Below are 20,254 nucleotides of genomic sequence, written 5' to 3' on the forward strand. Positions count from 1 at the left end.
CCCAGTCACGGTGTAGATTCAGGCTGTTTTACGCCCGGAAGTGTTTTGGGGTGATTCACGAGTATACGTGGAGACGCAGCGGGGTGTACTCACATGCACGGACGGTGGCTCTCTCTTGCCCATGCATTGTGTCCGTCATGTTCTCTGGAGTCTCCTTCCTGCACATCTGTCTCATTATTTTTTTTCTCGTTTCTCTTCTCTGCGCTCTTTCCTGGGCCTTCTGTGCTCTTTGCTCATATGCTTCTTCTGCTTCTCACTTCTGACAAACATTCTGGTTTATTCCTGAGCTCTCTACCAACCACCTTTTTATGTCTTCTGGTTTTCTTGCCATGTCACTTTGAGATGTTCTAATTCTATTTTAAATTTTGCTCTTCTAAAAAATAAATAAAAAATAAAATTTGTTCTTCTAAAATGTTGATGATTTTCAAATTTTTTGTTCAATTTGGCATATTAATTAGACTATAATTTTCTACCTTGGGTTCATAGTTTTCTTTTTTTTGCTGTTTTTTAATAATAAATTTTAAATTTATTAAATTTATTAAATAAATAAATAAATTTAAATTTATTAAATAAATTAAATTAATAAATTAAATAAATAAATTTATTAAAGAAATAAATAAATTTGAACTTATTAAATTATTAAATTATTAAATTTTATTGGTGTTCAGTTTGTCAACATACAGAATAACACCCAGTGCTCATCCCGTCAAGTGCCCCCCTCAGTGCCCGTCACCCATTCACCCCCACCCCCGCCCACCTCCCCTTCCACCACCCCTAGTTCATTTCCCAGAGTTCATAGTTTTCTGATGTATTTTTATTATCTCTTACAGTGTTTTATTTTCACTATTTTATGGGATTGAATCATAATTCTCTTCTGCCTTTTTTTTTTTTTAATAAGGCATTTTCTGGACCATTTGGGAAGAGGTTCCTGCAGAGGAATTGGGAATGAGCCAGAATAACTTTCCTAGCCTTGTGGACCAAGGGATTTCTCCTTTATTTTGGCCATGAAAGATTTTTTAAATGGCCTCCGCACAGGCCTTCCTATTGGTGAGCATCACTCCTGCTTCTGGAGGACTTCCACAGTCTGATGTCCGTCATCTGGAGAGGAACAGTGCTCAGCACTCCCCCCACCACCACAATGCTCCCCTCCCATGGCTGTGCTATGCCCACCCCCTCAGCTGTCACCCTCAGCCATCACCCTCAACTGTCACCCTCAGCCATCACCCTCAGCCATCACCCTTGGCCCACCCCCTCAGCCTGCACCCTCCGCCATCACCTGTCCTAACGGGTCAGGTGGTCAGCCAGGACACACTGAGGCTGTTCCTCCTCCCATTGTCCTTCTCTGAAAACTTCTGTGTTCCAGTAGCTTCACTTGTGCTGTTTTGGGGACATTTTTTTTTCTCCATATGGTTCTTTCTCCAGAAGTGAAGATTGTATATTTCTGAGATTCCTGAGGACTTAGAGCCCTCAGCACTGTTTAAATTTCCTACAAGCTCCTTCCTCCCTTCCTTGCAGCCTTCCTGCCTTCCCTCCCTCCCTCCCTCCCTCCCTCCTGTCTTTCTTCCTTTGTTTCCACCTTCCCAGAACCTGGGGACTGGGTTCAGCACATACCTCCTGGAGTTTCAACATTTGCTCCAGAATATTCACCTAGATTCCCACTTAGCGTCAGTTCTATTTCTTTGTGGGAGATGTTGGTATTTGGGGGGTGGGGGGGCGGGTTCTGAGCTTTGTGATTCAAAGGCCTCTTCCCCACTTACTATTTCCTACAAACGCTGTGCATCCGGGAACTCACTCAGACCCTGCTGCTGTGTTCTGGCCACACCTACCCTGATCCTGGGGATTTGATGGACTCCTGGACTGTACTGAAGAGGTCTCAGGGTTTTTCTTTGTTTATCTAATCATAGTATCTGGGGATTTTTAAGGAATTTTGAAAATTAAAAATTGGCGCCTGGGTGGCTCAGTCAGTGAAGCATCTGCATTTGGCTCCGGTCATGATCTCAGGGTCCTGGGATCAAGTTCCGTGTCAGGCTCCCTGCTCAGTGAGGGAGTCTGCTTCTCCCTCTGCCCCTCCCCCCTGCTTGTAATCTCTCTCTCTCTCTTTCATGCTCTTGCTTTCTCAAATAAATAAATAAAATTGTTTAAAAAAATGGAAAAAAGAAAAAACTATCCTGTTACCATGAAATAGTGAATTTTTATATTTAAGTCCTAGGAGACTTAATAATCAGTTAAGTAAACAACAAACATCATTGTCCTATATGGTTGATATTCATTTCCTTTTATTCATATTTTTACATTTTTTATTCTGTATTTCTTTCTGCAAATCCAGTATTCTTTCTGTGGCCATTTTCCTTGTGCCTGAACAATACCCTTTACCATTGACTGTAGAGTGGGTCCACTGGGAAGAAAGTCCCCGTTTTCTGATTGTCTGGAACGCCGACCACACGCGGGCCAGACCTCAGCGCACTGTGATTTCCAGCACACCGCAGTTCTACTTCTGTTCTGGCAACCGTGCTTGCTGTTGAGAAGGAAGCCTTCGGCCTAATGACTGCTCCTTTGAGAATAATCTCATTTATTTCTTTATTTGCTCTGGAGATCTCTTCTTTGTCTTTGTTTTCTTGAGATCCTATTATGCTGCAGCCAGGATGAGTTCCTCAGTCAGGCTTGCTTGGAACGTGCTGGGTGCCTGAGTCAGTCCCTGCAGACACAGCCTCGGCTCCGCCCCCTCCCTTCTCCTTGGAGCCTGAGCGAATGTAGGTCGGGGCCTGCACGGTGCCTGCATGTGTCTCATCTCTCGCGTTCCCGTCTGGCTCTCTATGTGCTGCCTTTTGGACCATCTCGCATGGCTTAGTTTTTGGCTCATAAAATCTCTCCAGTTCTGCACAGTACTGTTGTTAAACGTGTTAGCTGAGTTTGAAACCGGGTTTCGGAGCTTCTTGTTTCAGAATTTCTCTGTGTTTGCTATAAGAAACATTATTTGTAAAAAAAAAAAAAAACAAACAAACCTAGTTTTGACTTTTATTCTGAAAAAAATCACAGACTCGTAGGAAGTAGCAAAAATAGCACAGAGTCTCCTATAACATTTACCCAGCTCCTTCCAGTGGTAACATCTTACCTAACGTTAGTACAGTATGAAAACCTAGAAAATAATATGGTGCGGTACTGCTAATTAGACTACAAACTTTATCCCAATTTTACCAATTTTTACCTGCACTCAGTTATGTGTGTGTGGTAGGAGTAATAGGAGGAGGAGGAGGAGCAGTGGTAGTAGTGGTAACAGTAATAGTATTGGTAATAACAGAAGTACTAATAGTAGCAGTGTTAGTAACAGCAGCAACAACAGAAGTAGTAGTAGCAGCAGCAGCAGCAGTAATTAGTGGTGTGGGTCATAATGGTAGCAAGAGTAGTGGAAATAGTAGTAGTAGTAGTAGTAGTAGTCATAATCCTACCAGTAGTAGTAGCAGTAGAACTAGTGGTGGTAGTAATAGTAGTAGCAGCAGCAATGGTCCTACTAGTAGTAGTGGTGGTGGTAGCAGTAGTAATAGTGGCAGTAGTAGCAGCAGGTGTTGTAGCCTTGGTAGTAGTCGTCGTAACGGCAGGACTGGTAATTGTAGTAGCAATAACCGTAGTCGTAGTAATAGTAGTTTGGTTTTGTGCGGTTTTATCTGCTGCGCAAATTTGTATAACCACCTCCACCATCTAAGATACAGAACTGCCCCTTGGGTCGCCTCTAAGGAACTGCCTTGTGATGCCCTGAAGTATTCGCCCTCCACCCCACTCCCAGCTCTCCCCTGGAGACCAATAATTGATTCTTGATAATTGATCATTATGTCCTTTCAAGAAATGTTACAGAATTGGAGTCCTACAGTTTGCAACCTTTTAACACTGGCTGTTCTCCCTCCACATAAGGCCCTACAGACCTGTCCCAGGGGCCATGCGTATCGGTAGTGTGTTCCTTTTTCTGCCATGTCGCACTCCGTGGTGTGGGAGGACCACAGTCTGGCCACTCACCCATTGAAGGATATTGGGGTTGTTTCCCATTCTTGCCTATTGCAAATAAAGCCACAGTGTAAGCCCAAGCACACCTTTTTCATGTCTATGTAAGTTGTTATTTCTCTGGCATAATTACCCAACAGTACAATTGCCAGCTTCCATAAGAAGGACGTGTTTCATTTTATAGTAAGTGATGTTTCCAGAATGGCTATACCATTTTATATTTCTACTGAAATGTATGGGAGATCCGGTTCCTACATTCCTTGCCAATATTTGATACTACCACTATTTTTCAAAGCTGTTCTAATGGATAGGTAGTGACACCTCCTTGTGGTCATGATTTGCATTTCCTTAATAGCTAATGATGTAGAACAGCCTTTTCATGGGTTTATTTTCCATCCATATACTTTCTTTAGGGAAATGTCTGTTCATGACTTTTTCTCATTTCCTAATTGATTTTTTTTTTTTTAAACTCCATTACCTATTTCACCCGTCCCCTCACTCTCCTCCCTCTGGTAATCATCAGTTTATTCCTGTAGTTGAGAGTCTGTTTCTTGTTTTGCCTCTTTCTTACTTTTTTTCCCTTTGCTTGTTTGTTTCATTCATTAAATTCCACATATGAATGAAATTGGTGTTTGTCTTTCTCTGACTGACATCTCAACACCCTCTAGCTCCGTCCATGTTATTGCAAATGGCAAGATCTCATCCTTTCTGATGGCGGAGTAATATTCCATTGTGTATACACCACATCTTCTTTATCTGTTCATCTATTGATGGACATTTGTGTCATTTGGATAAATACCTAATAGTGCAATTTTCTGGGTCATAGGGTAGCTCTGTTTTTAACTTTTTGAGGAACCTCCACACCGTTTTCCGCAATGGCTATAGCAGTTTGCATCCCCATCCACAGTGCACAAGGGTTCCTTTTCCTCTGCTTCCTCACCAACACTTGTTGTTTCGTGCGTTGTTGATGTTAGCCAGTCTGACAGGTGTGAGGTGGGATCTTGTTGTGGTTTTGATTTGTATTTCCCTGATGATGAGCGATGTTGAGCATCTTTCATGTGTCTGTTGGCCATCTGGATGTCTTCTTTGGAGAGATGTCTTCTGGCCATTTTTTAATTGGATTGTTTGGGTTTGGGGTGTTGGGTTCTATCAGTTCTCTATATATTTTGGAAACTAACCCTTTATCAGATATGTCATTTGCAAGTATCTTCTCGCATCCTGTAGGTTGCCGTTTAGTTTTGTTGATCGTTTCCTTCACTGTGCAGAAGTTTTTATTTTATTTTTTAAAACGATTTTATTTATTTATTCATGAGAGACACACAGAGAGGGGCAGAGACACAGGCAGAAGGAGAAGCAGGCTCCATGCAGGGAGTCCGACGCGGGACACAATCCCGGACCCCGGGATCACGCCCTGAGCTGACGGCAGACTCAACTGCTAAGCCATCCAGGCGTCCCAGAAAAGCTCTTTATTTTGATGAAGTCCCAATAGTTTATTTTTGCTTTTGTTTCCCTTGCCTCAGGAGACATATCTAGGAAATGTTGTGCCTCAGATATGGCTGATATCTGAGAGGTTACTGCTTATGTTCTCTCCTAAGATTTTTATGGTTTCCTGTCTCATATTTAGGTCTTTACCCCACTTTGAATTTATTTTGTATAGTTTCATTCCTTTGCCTGTAGCTGCCCAGTTTTCCCAACACCATTTGTTGAAGAGATGATCCTTTTCCCATTGGATAGTCTGTCCTTCCCTGTCAAAGATTAACTGACCATGTAATTATGGAATCATTTCTGGGTTCTATGTTCTGATCCATTGATCTATGTGTCTATTTTTGTGCCAGTGCCATACAGTTTGATTATTATGGCTTTGTAATGTAATTTGAAATCCAGAATTATGATGACTCTTGCTTTTCTTTTTCAAGATTACTTTGATTATTCCGGGTCTTTTCTATTTCTTTTTTTTTTTAAGATTTTATTTATTAGAAACAAAGAGAGGGGCACAGACACAGGCAGAGGGAGAAGCAGGCTCCATGCAGGGAGCCTGACGTGGGACTCGATCCCAGGACTCCAGGATCACGCCCTGGGCTGAAGGCAGCGCTAAACTGCCAAGCCATCGGGGCCACCCGGGTCTTTTCTATTTCTATATAAATTTTGAGATTGTTTGTTCCAGTTCTGTGAAAAATACTGTTGGTATTTTGATAGGGATTGCATTAAACGCGGAGATTGGGGACACCTGGGTGGCTCAGTGGTTGAGCGTCTGCCTTCAGCTCAGGTCATGATCCTGGGGTCCTGCAGGGAGCCTGCTTCTCCCTCTGCCTGTGTCTCTCATGAATAAATAAAATCTTAAATAAATAAATCAATAAATGTGGAGATTGCTTTGGATAGGATAGACATTTTAATGTTATGTTATTCCAGTCCATGAGCTTGGAATGTCTTTTCATTTCTTTGTGTCATCTTCAATTTCTTTCATAAGTATTTTATAGTTTTCAGAGTACAGGTCTTTCACGTCTTTGGTTATTAGGTTTATTCCTAGGTATCTTACTATTTTTGGTGCAACTGTAAATGGGATTCTTAATTTCTATTTATGCTGCTTCATCACTGTTCTATAGAAATGCAATAGATTTCCGTATGTTGATTTTGTATCCTGTGACTTCACTGAATTTGTTTATCAGTTCTAGCAGTTTTTTGGTGGAGTCTTTCAGGTTTTCTATATAGAGTATCATGTTGTCTGAAAAGAATGAAAGTTTTACTTCTTCCTTACTGATTCAGTTACCTTTTATTTCTTTTTGTTGTGTGATTGCCTTTGCTAGGACTTCTGGTACTATGGTAAGTAACAGTGGTGAGGGTGGACATCGCTGTCGTGTTCCTGACCTTAGGGGAAAAGCTCTCGGTTTTTTTGTTTTTGTTTTTACCATTGAGTATGACATTTGCTGTGAGTTTTTCATTTATGGCTTTTATTATGTTGAGGTATGTTCTCTCTATCCCTACTTTGTTAAGGATTTTTATCATGAATGGATGTTGTACTTTGTCACATGCTTTTTCTACATCTATGAAATTATCGCATGTTCTTACCCTTTTCTGTGTTGATGTGATGTATCACGTAGACTGATTTGTGAATATTGAACCACCCCCAGCCCAGGAATAAATCCCACTTGATGGTGGTGAATGACTTTTTGAATACACTGTTGGATTTGATTTGCTAGCATCTTATTGAGAATTCTTGCATCCGTGTTCATAAGGGATATTGGCCTGTAGTTTTCTTTTTTAGTGGAGTCTTTGGTTTTTGGAATCAGGGTAAAGCTGGCCTCATAGAATGAATTTGGAAGTTTTCCTTCCTTTTCTGTCTTTTGGAATAGTTCAAGAATAGGTATTAACTTATTTAAATGTTTGGTAGAATTCGCCTGTATAGCTATCTGGTCCTGGACTTTTGTTTGTTGGGAGATTTTTGATTATTGATTCAGTTTCTTTACTGGTTATTGATCTGTTCAAATTTTCTATTTATTCCTGTTTCAGTGTTTGTAGTTTGTATGTTTCTAGGAATTTATCCATTTCTTCTAGGTTGTTAATTTTTTGGCAATATAGTTTTTCATAATATTATGATTATTTGTATTTTTATGGTATGGGTTGTTATTTCTCCCCTCTCGTTTGTGATTTTATTTATTTGAATCTATTCCCTTTCTTGGTATGTCTGGCTAGAGGTTTTCAATTTTATTGATTTTTTTCAAAGAACCAGTTCCTGGTTTCATTGATATGTTTTACTGTATGTATAGTTTCTCTATCATTTATTTCTGCTCTAATCTTCTTTCTGCTGGTTTTAGGTTTTATTTGTTGTTATTTTTCTAGCCCCTTTAGGTGCAGAACTAGGTTATTTGAGACTTTTCATGGTTCTTGAGATAGACCTGTGTTGCCATTTCCTTCCTTCCTTCCTTCCTTCCTTCCTTCCTTCCTTCCTTCCTTCCTTCTCTCAATTTATTTATTTATTTATTTATTTGAGAGAGAGAGAGAGAAAGCGGGCATGTGAGAGTAGGGGAAGGGTAGAGGAAGAGGGAGCGAATCCTTAAGCAGACTCCATGCTGAGTTGTGGACCCAACATAAGGCTCAACCCCAGGACCCTGAGATCATGACCTGGCTGAAATCAAGAGTTGGACCCTTAATGATTGAGCCACCCAGGTGCCCCAATTTTCTAATTGATTTTTTTTAAACAAGTTTTTTTTAAAGATTTCAGTTATTTATTCATGAGAGACAGAAAGAGAGAGAGAGAGAGTCAGAGACACAGGCAGAGGGAGAAGCAGGCTCCCTGCAGGGAGCCCAATGTGGGACTCGATCCCAGGACCCCAGGATCACGCCCTGAGCCAAAGGCAGACGCTCCACCCCTGAGCCACCCAGGTGCCCCTCTAATTGATTTTTAAAAGAATTTTATTGTTGAGTTTTGAGTATGCTTCATATATTCTGTGTGCTAGTCTTTTGCTGGATACGTGGTTTGCAAATATTTTCTCCCGGTTTATAGTTTGTCTTCATTGTCTTAACAGGGGATTTTGCATAGCAAATGTTTTTGATTTTCATTAAGTCCAATCTATTAATTTTCCCTTTCACAGATCATGCCTTCTGTGTCAGGTCCAAGGACTCCGCTTACCCTAGATTCTGAAGATTTTTCTCCTTTGCTTTTTTTCCTAAAGGTTTTAGTTTCTTGTTTTATATATGTGTCTATCATCCATTTTGAGTTAATGTTTGTGTAAGGCGAGAGACCTCAATCAGGGTTCATTTTATTGCCTATTCAATTGTCTGAAATCCATTTGTTGAAAAGACTACTTTTTTCTTCATTGAATTGTTTTTCCACCTTGTCAAAAATCAGTTGGGCATATTTGGGTGGGTTTATTTCTAGGTTCTCTATTCTATTGGTCTCTGCTATCTCGAAAACTGTAGTTACAGATTCAGACTTATTATCTCATTGAGTGATTCTTTTTGCTTTATTCTTTTTTTCCCAAGATTTTTAAAGCTACTCTATGGTCTGCGCCTTTCTGTATAGGTTTTATAATAAGCTCATTTATGTCTACAAATCATTGCTGGGATTTAAAGAAAATTATTTAAATAGTAGCATGAAGCCCAATGTGGGACCTGAACTCACAACCCTGAGATCCAGACCTAAGCTAGGATCAAGAGTCAGATGCTTAACAACTGAGCCACCCAGTTGCTGGGATTTTTTAAAGAATTGCATTGAACATTTAGATCAATTTGGAGAGAACTGATATTTTTACTATGTTGTCTTCCAATCCATGGATATGATGTTTCTCTCCATTTACTTAGGTTTTTGAAATTTACTTTATCAGCATTTCACAGTTTCCGGGATACAGATCCTGTATATGTTAAGTGTATGTAAGTAATTCATTTTATTTTGAATTATTTTAAGTGATACTGTGTTTTAAATTTTGGTTTATGTGAGTTCACTGTTAGTATCTAGAAAATACAGTTAATTTTTGTGTATTATTCTTATACTCTGCCTTTCTGAACTCACTTATCAGTGCTAGGGGGTTTGTTGTGTAGATTCCTTGGGATTTTCTAGGTAGAAAACTATCATTTGCAAATAGAGATAGTTTAGTTCTTCTTTTCCAGTCTGTAGGTCTCTGATTTATTTTTCTTGCCTATGACAGTGGCTGGAACCCACAGCATCCTGGATAAGAGTGGTGACTGTGCACAGCCTTGCCCTGTGCCCAGCTGTAGGGCAGAGCATCCAGCTTATCAACATTAGGTATGATGTTAGCTATAGGTTTCATAGATGCTGTTTATCAGGTTGTGGTAATTTTCTTGTGTCCTTAATTGGCTGGTATTTTTTATTGTGAATAAGTTGAATTTTGTTAGATGCTTTTTATGCATCAATTTATATGATCATATGGGTTTTATAGATACAGTGGATTATATTGATTGACTTGTTCTTGAGGAGCCAGCCTTGCATACCTGGATAAACCCTACTTGGTCCTGGTGTATAAATCCTCTGTACATTCCTAGATTCGTTTTGCCAATTAAAAAGTTGTTTTAGTTTATTTGCATCTATGTCCATAGGGCACATTGCTTTGCTTTTGGTATCAGGGTGATGGCGACCTCACAAAATGAGTTGGGAAGAATTCTCCATCTGTTTTCTCTAAAGGATTATCTCAGGTTGGTGTTCGTTCTTCTTTAAATGTTAAAATTCTCCAGTGAAACCATCTGGCCCTGGAGATTTCTTTTTCTGTAGCTTTTTATTACAAATTCAATTTCTTTAGTGGTTATAGGGATATTGAGATTGATGATTTCATTTTGGTTGATTTTTGGTAGTTTGCTGGTTGTTCTTCATAGCTCCTGTTTCTCTGTGAGTTTTTAGAGATGTGCCCTGAGCATGTTCAGCACTGATTTTCTTTCTTTTTTCATGTTGAGATTTTCGTAGTTTGGGGCACAATAAGTGATTTTCCTTCGTATGCTGGGTACGTTGGCTATCGCATTGGGGTATCCGTGCAATCTGTCTTAGCAGGCCTCTGCTGACCCCACATGGGGGCACCCTGCTCACAGCGGACTGGGGTGGAGGTCCGGGCCCCTCCCTCAGTCCCCGGACACCTGGGGGCGGGTGCTTGGTACTGCCAGGCAGGGGAGGCTAAGCTCCCAGGCCAGCCTCTTTGCACGGGGGCAGGGAGGGGTGTTTCCTTGGTCGCTGCCTGCCTGCGAGGGCAGAGGCTGTCTGGCTGCCTCGGCTTCCTGTCCCAGTCCTTGGCCTGGAGAGAGAGCAGACATTTCTTGAGACTTGTTTTTCTGTGTCCTGCACCATTTTTAGGTTGCAGGCTTTTCCAGTGACCAGTTTGGAATATACAGGAGGGAAACGAGATGAAACAAAATGAAGTGGTGAGCTCACCGCCGCGTCATTCCTCAAATCCTGAGCATCCTGGCAGCCTGCCTCCCTCCCCCTGCTTGCCCGAGTTTTCCTTCTTTGTTTTGTGTTTGGCGTCCAGTTAGTTGTGCTCGGCAGGAAGAACGGGAGCGCGGTGGCTGCTCGGTCATGGCCACGACCAGAGGCCTGGTCCTCCTTGTAGCCTCTGACACCATCTGTGCCCTCTTAATTATTTTCCCTCATCAGTGTCATCAGAGGGCTGTGTCTACCTAGAACTAAATTTTTGAAGAACTAAATTTTATAGTTGTTCATTTTCTCAATGGGCTCATGTCTTTTCTTCAGACCTATTCTTTGTTATTACATTCTTTGTATTTTCTGTGGATGCTTTCTGCTATTTTCTAAATTCTTAAGTTGAATTTCTTTACTCGCTAATTTTTGTTCTCTGTTTATTCCTAACACAGGCTTGTAAGACTGTAAATTCTACGGTCGCCGCTTGCCACAAAGTTTGGCGTGTTGCAAGTTTATTGGTCTAGTTATTTTCTAATTTCATTATGTCATTGCATCCATTTCTTATTTAGAAGCTTTTCCTTTAATGTTTTTGTTTTTTGTTTTTTGTTTTTTGAGAGAGAGAGTGTGTGTATCCTCGCAGGGTAGGGAAGGGCAGAGGGCAAGTGGCTCCTAGTGGGGCTTGACCCCATGACCCTGAGATCATGACCTGAGCCAGAATCAAGGGTTGAATACTCAACCACCTGAGACACCCAGGCGCCCCCAGAAGCTTTTAAAAGATGTTATGTTTGGGGGAATTATAAAGCCATCCTTTTGCTAATGGTTTCTAATTCAGTTGCCTAATGGGTGGAGAGCATAGTCTGTTTGATTCCGTGTCTTCAAAACTTGTTGAAACTTGCACTGTGAGCTGGGGCGTGGCCAGTTTGGGTCCCCGAGAGCCTGAGGGGAGCGTGGAAGCTCCGAGTGTCACGCACCGCGCGGCGTCCGTGGGGTCGTGCGGCGGCATCTTCATTGGGTTTCCCTGAGCCGGTGCGGGCTGCTCCTGAGAGCTGTGCGGGCGTCTCCCAGGCCGTGCACGCGGTCCGGCTGGAGGTGTCCCCCGCCCCCCCCCCCCCCCCCCCGCAGCCTCTGTCCCGCCTCCGCGCCCACGGCCGTCCCGTTGGCTCCGGGCTGGATCATGGCCTGGTCCCCTAACCCTTCTCCCGACTTCCCTCCCGGCCCTCCCGGCCCACACCGGGGCCGACTGTTCAGTATCAGGATTTACCGTCTTCGCCCGATTGGCCCCTTGTGTCTCCCCCCCGGGGTGGCTCCTGCGCTGCCCCCCACGGCCTCCCTCCCCTCCGCCCAAGCGGGTGGGTAGCCCTTGGCCTCCCGTGGTCTGACGCTGCAAACCTCCTGGTGGAGCCCAGGCCGCTCGCTGACGCACAGAACAGCCCGAGCCGCTTAGGCCGCGCGCACGTGTGTGAGTGTGAGCGTGTGTGTACACGTGTGCGCTTTGCAGCGGGATGGGCTTCCTTTGTCTGTGCCGTGCCGGAAGGGGCCGTGACGTCCCTGGGGCCTCATCCTTTGAAGCTGATTCGTGGCGGCGGCCCGTTCAGCCGGGCGTTGAGACCGTCGCGTCTGTTGTGGCTGAGAAGGCTGCGCGCGACGGAAGGCCGCGGAGGTGAGGACAGGGTCCCGCCCCTCGCCTGTCTCCGTCTCCCTCCGGCCTCACAGCGACCGTGCTTTGAAGGGACAGCGGCAGCGTCGCTCCCTCGGACAGTGCAGGCCGCGGGTGTCCCCGGCCCCCGACGCGCTGGGGGTGGAAGAAGCGGGTCGTTGCGTGAATGGGACTGGCTGTCACACCACTTTATTTTATTATTTTTTTTAATTTATTTTTTATTGGAGTTCAATTTGCCAACATACAGAATAACCCCCAGTGCTCATCCCGTCAAGTGCCCCCCTCAGTGCCCGTCACCCAGTCACCCCCACCCCCCGCCCACCTCCCCTTCCACCACCCCTAGTTCGTCTCCCAGAGTCAGGAGTCTTCCATGTTCTGTCTCCCTTTCTGATATTTCCCACTGATTTTTTCTCCTTTCCCCTTTATTCCCTTTCACTATTTTTTATATTCCCCAAATGAATGAGAACATATAATGATTGTCTTTCTCCGTTTGACTTACTTCACTCAGCATAATACCCTCCAGGTCCATCCACGTTGAAGCAAATGGTGGGTATTTGTCGTTTCTTTAAAGATTTCTGGTCTCAAAAAAAAAAAAAAAAAAAAAAAAAAAAAAAAAAAAAAAAAAAATTCTGGTCTCCTGGTCTTTCCCACCAGCGTAGTGACATGTCAGGGCCATATATATTAAGTAAACCAGCTCCCTCTAGATACATCTAGAACGTTAGGAGTTGCAAGTGGAATGTCCTTAGGGTAAAGTTCACTGATTTCTGGTTTTATGACATTCTTACCAGAGCCTGCCATCCCCACTGTTGCTGTTTTGTGTAACTCACTGAGATCCTGATCCTGCTAGAGTTCGGATCGCCCCGGGGGGGGGGGGGGCAGGGGTCCTCACTGTTCCACTGGTCGCCTCCCGTGTAATGCTCCTGCTTTAATTTTGGCGTTTCGCTGTCCTCAGAACCGCTTGTCATTGAGTCCGCGTCCTGGATGAGTCACCCTCTGCAGAGGCGAAACCTCCCGTTGTCCCTGGAAGAAAAGAGCCAGAGGATTTCTGGGGCCAGATGCCTCATGGAAAATTCTACTTACTACCCGCTTTTACTCCCCTGCCTCTGGCCCTTCCCTCTGCAGACATTCTGGAATGTGTGCGTGAGTTGGCTGGCGTCCAGTCGCCTCTTCCCCTAAAGGCGTGGGTCTCAGCTTTCCAGGCTTTGCCACATTATTTACCACATCGTCACACGCTTCCCAGATGCCAGTATTGTGTTGCTTGTTCTCTCTCCTCCTGACTTTTCAGTACTTCTGAGTCTGTGCCTTTTTATTTTGTGTTATTGAGCAAATGCACATTAATTCTGCAGTTTCATGGGAGGTTTCTCTCTTTACTTTTTTTTTTTTAACTTTGAGTATTGATTGCCTTTAAAAAAAAAAAAGACCTTATTTATGAGCGTGAGAAAGCTTGAGCAGGGAGGCAGGGCAGAGAGAGAAGCAGACTCCCCGCTGAGCAGGGAGCCTGACATGGGACTCGAACCCAGGACCCTGAGATCATGACCTGAGCCGAAAGCAGACGCTTCACCCGCTGAGCCACCCACATGCCCCACCTTTGTTTATTTTTTTTAATTGCGTATAATTCACACACCATAAACTCCATGCTTTTAAAGCCTACATTTTAGCAGTTTCTAGTATATTCACCAAGGTGTGCCGTCATCACCACTGTCTGTCTACAGGACATTTCATCACCCCAAAGGAAGCCCATACACATCACTAGTCACATCACTAGTCCCCATCGCCTTTCCTCGCCCTGGGAGCCTTGAGTCTACTTCCTGTCTCTCCGATTTGTCTTTCCGGCATCTCATCTACTTGGGACCATACACTTATGTGGTTTTCCGTGTCTGGCTTCTCTCACTCAGCATCCGTGTCTCCCAGGTTCATCTATGTTGCATTTTGAAGGCTTCACTCCTTTTTCGTGTGACAAAACGATATCCCATCGTGTGGCTAGACCACATTTGGTCTATCCCTCCATCAAGTGGTGGCCATTTGGGTTGTTTCCACTCTTCGGCTGCCATGAATTTCATGTGCAAGTTTTTGTGTGAACGTGTGTTTTTATTTTATTTCTCATGTGTAGACACTTAGGAGTGGAATCGCCAGGTCATATGTTAACTGGTTTAACGTTTTGACGAGCTGTGAGACTATATATAACAGAGTGGCTGCACCATTTCGTATTTCCACCAGCAGTGTATGAGGGCTCCAGTTTCCCCATATCCTGGCTGACATTTATAATATTCTGCTTTTCTTCTTTCTTCTCCTTCTCCTCCTCACTATTATCAATATCATCATTGTTGCTACTATTATCACTATTATTGCCATCCTACGTGGGTAAAATGGTATCTCACAGTGGTTTTCATCTGTATTGCTCTAATGACTAATGGTGCTGAGCATCTTTTCATGTCCTTATTTGGCTGTTTGTCCATCCTCCTTAGAGAAATACATATGCAAATCCTCTGCACATTGAAAAATTTCTTTTAGGGGCAGCCCCGGTGGCGCAGCGGTTTGACGCCGCCTGCAGCCCGGGGTGTGATCCTGGAGACCCAGGATCGAGTCCCACATCGGGCTCCCTGCATGGAGCCTGCTTCTCCCTCTGCCTGTGTCTCTGCCTCTCTCTCTGTGTGTCTCTATGAATAAATAAATAAATAAAATCTTAAAAAAAAAAAGAAAAAGAAAAGTTTTTTTATTGTTGAGTTGCAAAAGTTCTCTATATGGTCTGGTTAGTAATCCTTTCTCAGATACATGATTTGCAAGTATTTTCTCCTATTCTGCTGATTGTATTTTCTCTCTTCTTAATGCCCTTTGATGCACAAAAGCTCTTAATTTTGGTTGTTGCCTGTGCTTTTTGGTGTTGTATCCATAAAATCCTCATTTCCAAATCCAATGTCGTAAAGATTTTTTTCCCAATATTTTCTGTAAGCGTTTGTACTTTTAGCTCCTAAGTCTAGGCCTTTGGTCCACTTTGACTTAGTGTTTGTATGATTTGAAGGGTCATTCTTTGCAAGTGGTCGTCCAGTTTTCCCAGCACCATGTGTTGCAAAAACTATTCTTTCCCCATTGAACTGTCGTGGCATCCCTGTTTAAAATATTTCCTTTGCTTTCTGATGAATTCCCACTTACTGACTTTAAGACCTAACTCAACAGATACTAGCCTCTCTACCAATCACGATGGAGATTTTTTTTTTTTTTAAGATTTATTTATTTATTTATGATAGAGAGAGAGAGAGAGAGGCAGAGACACAGGAGGAGGGAGAAGCAGGCTCCATGCACCGGAGCCCGATGTGGGACTCGATCCTGGGACTCCAGGATCACGCCCTGGGCCAAAGGCAGGCGCTAAACCGCTGCGCCACCCAGGGATCCCCAAGATGGAGATTCTTAATAGTACCTTTCCTGAAATCTCCTTGAATTTGGTGTTTTCCAGTTTGTTCTACTATGAACGACAGTGTATTACATGGATGACACATTTTAGCTTGGAACAAAGCAGTCAGTGCTGTGGTTTATTGCCCAAAGTGGTTACCTGATTGACTTGGAGAAAAGCAAAGACATTGAACATAGGTCTCTAGTTATTTTTGGTGCTATGACCTCACAATTCCACGTGTTGGATGCTGTTGTAAATAAGCCTTTTAAGATGTCTGTAACAATTCATAGAGACTATAAATACACACTCATGGAATAGAATTATAACGCAGCAAAGAGGATAATGTACAAAAATGGGCACTTGTGACGGGGGATTAAATTTCCAATTTGGGCAACCAAAGTGAATTTAAAAAGTAAACAGTCAGGAAACTTAGACTCGGGCAAAACTGATACTCTCTGGAAAACCACTGGGCGGCCTGGGGGGCAGGTCTGCCTGGACGAGAACGTGCGCCAAGACATGGGGCCGGAGGGGCAGGATGGACAGCAAGATTACATTTCCTGTGAGAATGGGAAACCACAATGCATTTGGGCTAATGTGTAATTTCATGAAAGCTGTTCTTAAATCAGTGGGGCGGGAGGAGAGGGAGAGAACGGGACTAAGCACTGTCAGTAGAAGGTTGACCGTGTCATTTACATCCTCAAAAGTTGATATAGTTTCACCGAAAAGCTTCTTTTGGACTTGTCCTTTATAAAATGGAAGCCTCCTCACGTTTAGAGCTGCCTCATTTGGGGTAAATGGAGCAGTATTCCCAGAACAGGGTCTCACGGCGTTCCGTCTCCGTGTCCCACACATGCCGTATACTTGTCCAATGCTGAAGACATTGCTGCTGTGTCGGAAGCAAGAAACCGTGCCGCGGAGGCTCCGTGCTGATGGACAGGGTCACGAACGTGCACACTCACATGCCCTGTGTTCTGTGTTTTAGGTAGGTGAGCCCCGGGACGCAGTCAGCCGTGTCACTCACCGGTTCCAGCTATGATGCTCTAAGTCACTGTAAGCGTGAACACTTGCCGTCTATGGATCTGCTCTGACTCTTAGAGCCTGCTTATGGGGGAAGGTGAGTGACTGTAAAGTATGTTTTGTTCGCTCCTCTGTTTCCCTGGAACATGGGTAACAAGGTCAGAGTCAGCCCTGAGAACAGCGAGGCAATATGCGGTTGGCCCTCTTCTGCCCACAGCACGGTATCCCTGGGGAGCAGCGCCAGGAAGTTTAACAGAGAAAGGCGGTGGATGCGCGTGTGATCGTGTAGGAGTAAATAGCTTTCCTGGCTGACTCTAGAGTTGAGGTGGAGTTTGAGAAGCAGGTCGAAGCTGAGGCAGCACATTTACCCGTGGCTTTCCCCCTTGCATGTTTGAGGAGGATGGGAGCCCTTAGAGCTGTTTTCCCCTAAGTATTCCTTGCTTTTACACCTCTGGCCCTCTTCCTACCATTTTCTAAAGAACGCCGGGTGGGGACTCCGAAGAGCTGGGTCTGTCGTCACCTCGTTTATTGGATCCCCCGTAAATGAGTGCCAGCCACATGCAGGGCCCCTGTGCTAAGCACTACATGCTAGCCTGGCCCTACTGACAGTCTTCCCGCATGTGCAAGGGTGCAGCACCATGTGTGGGGGCGTATATTCAGGGGTAGGAGCATGTGTGTGCATGGTTACACAGCATATGTGTGGGGAAGGTGCACACATGCAGAGTGTGTGTGCATGTGTGTGCAGGAGGGGGGCAGTGTGCCCGTGTGCACAGTGCATGTGTACATGGTTATAGGATCATGTGTGTCCAGCATGTGTGCGTGCATGTGCCCAGGAGCATGTGTGCAGGAGTGTGAGGTGTGTGCACGAGTGCAAGAGCATGTGTGTTCTGTGCCCCTGTGTGCTCCAGGACCCTGAGGTCCGCATTCTCTTTGCCGGGCCTTCCGGGTTCTACACCTGCAGGAGCCGACTTTCCCTGGCCTCAGCCTGAGGCCTCCAGTTCCTTCCGTGGCACATAGGCCTCGGTCGTCCCCAGGCTGGTTCTAATTTATTCACGTGTGTGTTTATGTTACACGGGCTTTGCTCAGGCCTTGAGAACACGTTCTAGGGTGCCTTCCTCACCTGGAGACACGAGGGCAGCACCGAGAATCTCGAAGCTGTATAGTGCAGCAGTCCACGGTCACCCGCAAACATCGCATGGGTTCTGAGTTAACGTACCCCCCGGCGCTTGTCAGAGAAACACGATCTTCGAAACGTCAGGGAACCTAGTCATAAGGGCACCGGCTGCTCCCCACGTTGTCCTCAGCCCAGCTGCTGTCGCCCCCACGGTTGTCTGTCTGGGCCGATTGGTCGGTTAATTGCGGCTCAGCATTTAATCCGGTGGCGCTTGACCCACTTCCACCGGCCCGCGGCCTGGGTGGTTTTGCTCTTTCCTTCTTCCCACGGAGGACGGTTGAGACCATTTCAGCGTCCAGGTGCCTGGGCCGAATGTCCGTGACTGGGAGCCGGGCTGCCCCTCCCCGACGCTGGGAGCCGAGAGGGCCCCACACGGGACTCTCTGCCTCTTTTCCGGCCCGAACGGATGCAGGTTGGGGAGGTCTGCGCCGCTCGTCAGCCTGCCCCCTGCCCCCCGCCTCGGCTGCGTTTGCCAGGTACCCGTGTGCTCGATGCTCAGGCATGGGACGTGGCTGCAGAGGCAGCGGGAGGAACCCACGAGAACAGGAAACCCACGCCATCTGGGAGGTGACTGGCCACTGAGCCCACCGTGTCCCGGTGAACCCGAAGGCCCCAAATGCCCGCAGCTGGCCAGCCCCTGGGCGTGTGGTGCTCACAGGCAGGCCCCCCCACCCCATTTGCGGTGCGCCCTCTACCCTGCAACTGCCCAAGTCACGTCCTCATTTCTCGCCTGGCCTGGTTTCTCTCGGCTGCCCCTGGCACCTGGGGTGCCCTCGTCCCTTGGTTTCTCGGGGCCTCCCCCTCTTCCGTTTCATGGCCCCCACACCCTCAGCCACTTCTCTTTGGTGACTCTGGCCCTTCACGTCCCTCCTTGTGCCGCTTCCTTTCCAGCTAGGCTCTCTCTGCTTCCCACCTGGCACAAAACAGGCAGGTGTGCCCCTGGGCAGTATATCTGCTTCCGGCAACCCCTCTCCTTCCATCCCCTGGATGGCCGGCCTCGCTGGCCGCTTGCTTACCTTGCACCAGACCTGCCTGTCAAGGGCTGAGCCCGCCCTGGCCAGACCCGCCGGCCAGCGTCCGGTCCTCCCCAGGCTCTCACTGGCACTGGACACTCTTGGGGACCAGTGGGCAAGAGCCCGGGCTTCCATGACCCGATCTATAGGACCGGGAGTGAGCCCTGCGTCACTGTGCTGCCCCTTCCCTCATCGGTCAGGGAGTGAGGACGGATCCTCCGCGGAGACCCGCTGCAAGGTGGGAATTCGCCGGCGGGGCCGGACACGTGGCAGGGCTGTCTGCGCCCTCCTGCTTGCTTGGCCACTAGCAACTGGCGTCCCCGGGACTCAGGGCTCAGTCAGTGAGTGATGACAGAGCTGCCCAGGCTGGGGGGAGCGCAGGGAGCCGCCCGCATCGTGGCAGCGTCACGGGCTGAGCCCGTTTGTCACTTTGGGCCGAGGTTTAAGCATCTGTATCCTCCCAGCCAGGAACAGTATCTGTAAATATGGGTTCTAAGGGGCAGGAGGAGGATTGTGGAAACATTCTTTAATATCACAGCTCGGGGCGTCTGGATGGCTCCGTCGGTGAAACGTCTGCCTTCGGCTCAGGTCACGATCCCCGGGGTCCTGGGATCGAATCCCACGGAGCCTGCTTCTCCCTCTGCCTCTGCTACTCCTCCCTGTTGGTGTGCTCTCCCTCTCTCAAATAAAAACCTTTAAAAACACACATAACAACTTAAAAATCCTGGAAATAGAAGCATTACATATCGGTTCCATTTTTCTACATAAAAATTCATCAAATTTTATGCATAACAAGAATAGTAAAAATGCCATGGGGAATTTGATCAATTGCTATGTAGATTTAAATATGTTGACATAAAAAATATTTCATGTGTAATGTTAAATGAGAAAAATAGGACAAATGTGGGTGGTTTGGTCCTGTTTTTATTAAAAAATATAGTGACACAACACTTCCTAGACAAAAGCCTGGGTGGACCTCCAGATACCCCACCAGCACTGTTGGTCTTTCCGAGTAATGACATTACGGGTTACTTTTTGCATAAATGCATTTTCTATTTCTTTCTGTAATGAACATCCAAATATTTGCACTATTTTAAATTTTTTCCCTATAACGAACAACCGGGCTGACTCTGGTCAAGGGGACCCGCATGCGTCC

General features: G+C 45.6%; 1 protein-coding gene across 21 annotated transcripts in view; it reads left to right on the top strand.

The window, feature by feature from the left end:
• Positions 1-20,254, top strand: part of PCBP3 (poly(rC) binding protein 3) — a 251,246-nt gene that overhangs the window by 179,468 nt on the left and 51,524 nt on the right. For 20 of the 21 annotated variants that reach the window (XM_077879440.1, XM_077879459.1, XM_077879454.1 and 17 more), the window contains one exon: positions 16,877-17,008. In XM_077879440.1, the coding sequence (XP_077735566.1) occupies positions 16,999-17,008 (10 nt within the window). In that variant the 5' untranslated portion in view covers positions 16,877-16,998. Of the gene's footprint in view, positions 1-10,681; positions 10,855-16,876; positions 17,009-20,254 lie in introns of those variants that run through there. The other variant, XM_077879444.1, reaches the window with a different exon arrangement.

This window comes from Canis aureus, chromosome 30, assembly GCF_053574225.1.
Source record: "Canis aureus isolate CA01 chromosome 30, VMU_Caureus_v.1.0, whole genome shotgun sequence".
Lineage (NCBI taxonomy): Eukaryota > Metazoa > Chordata > Mammalia > Carnivora > Canidae > Canis > Canis aureus.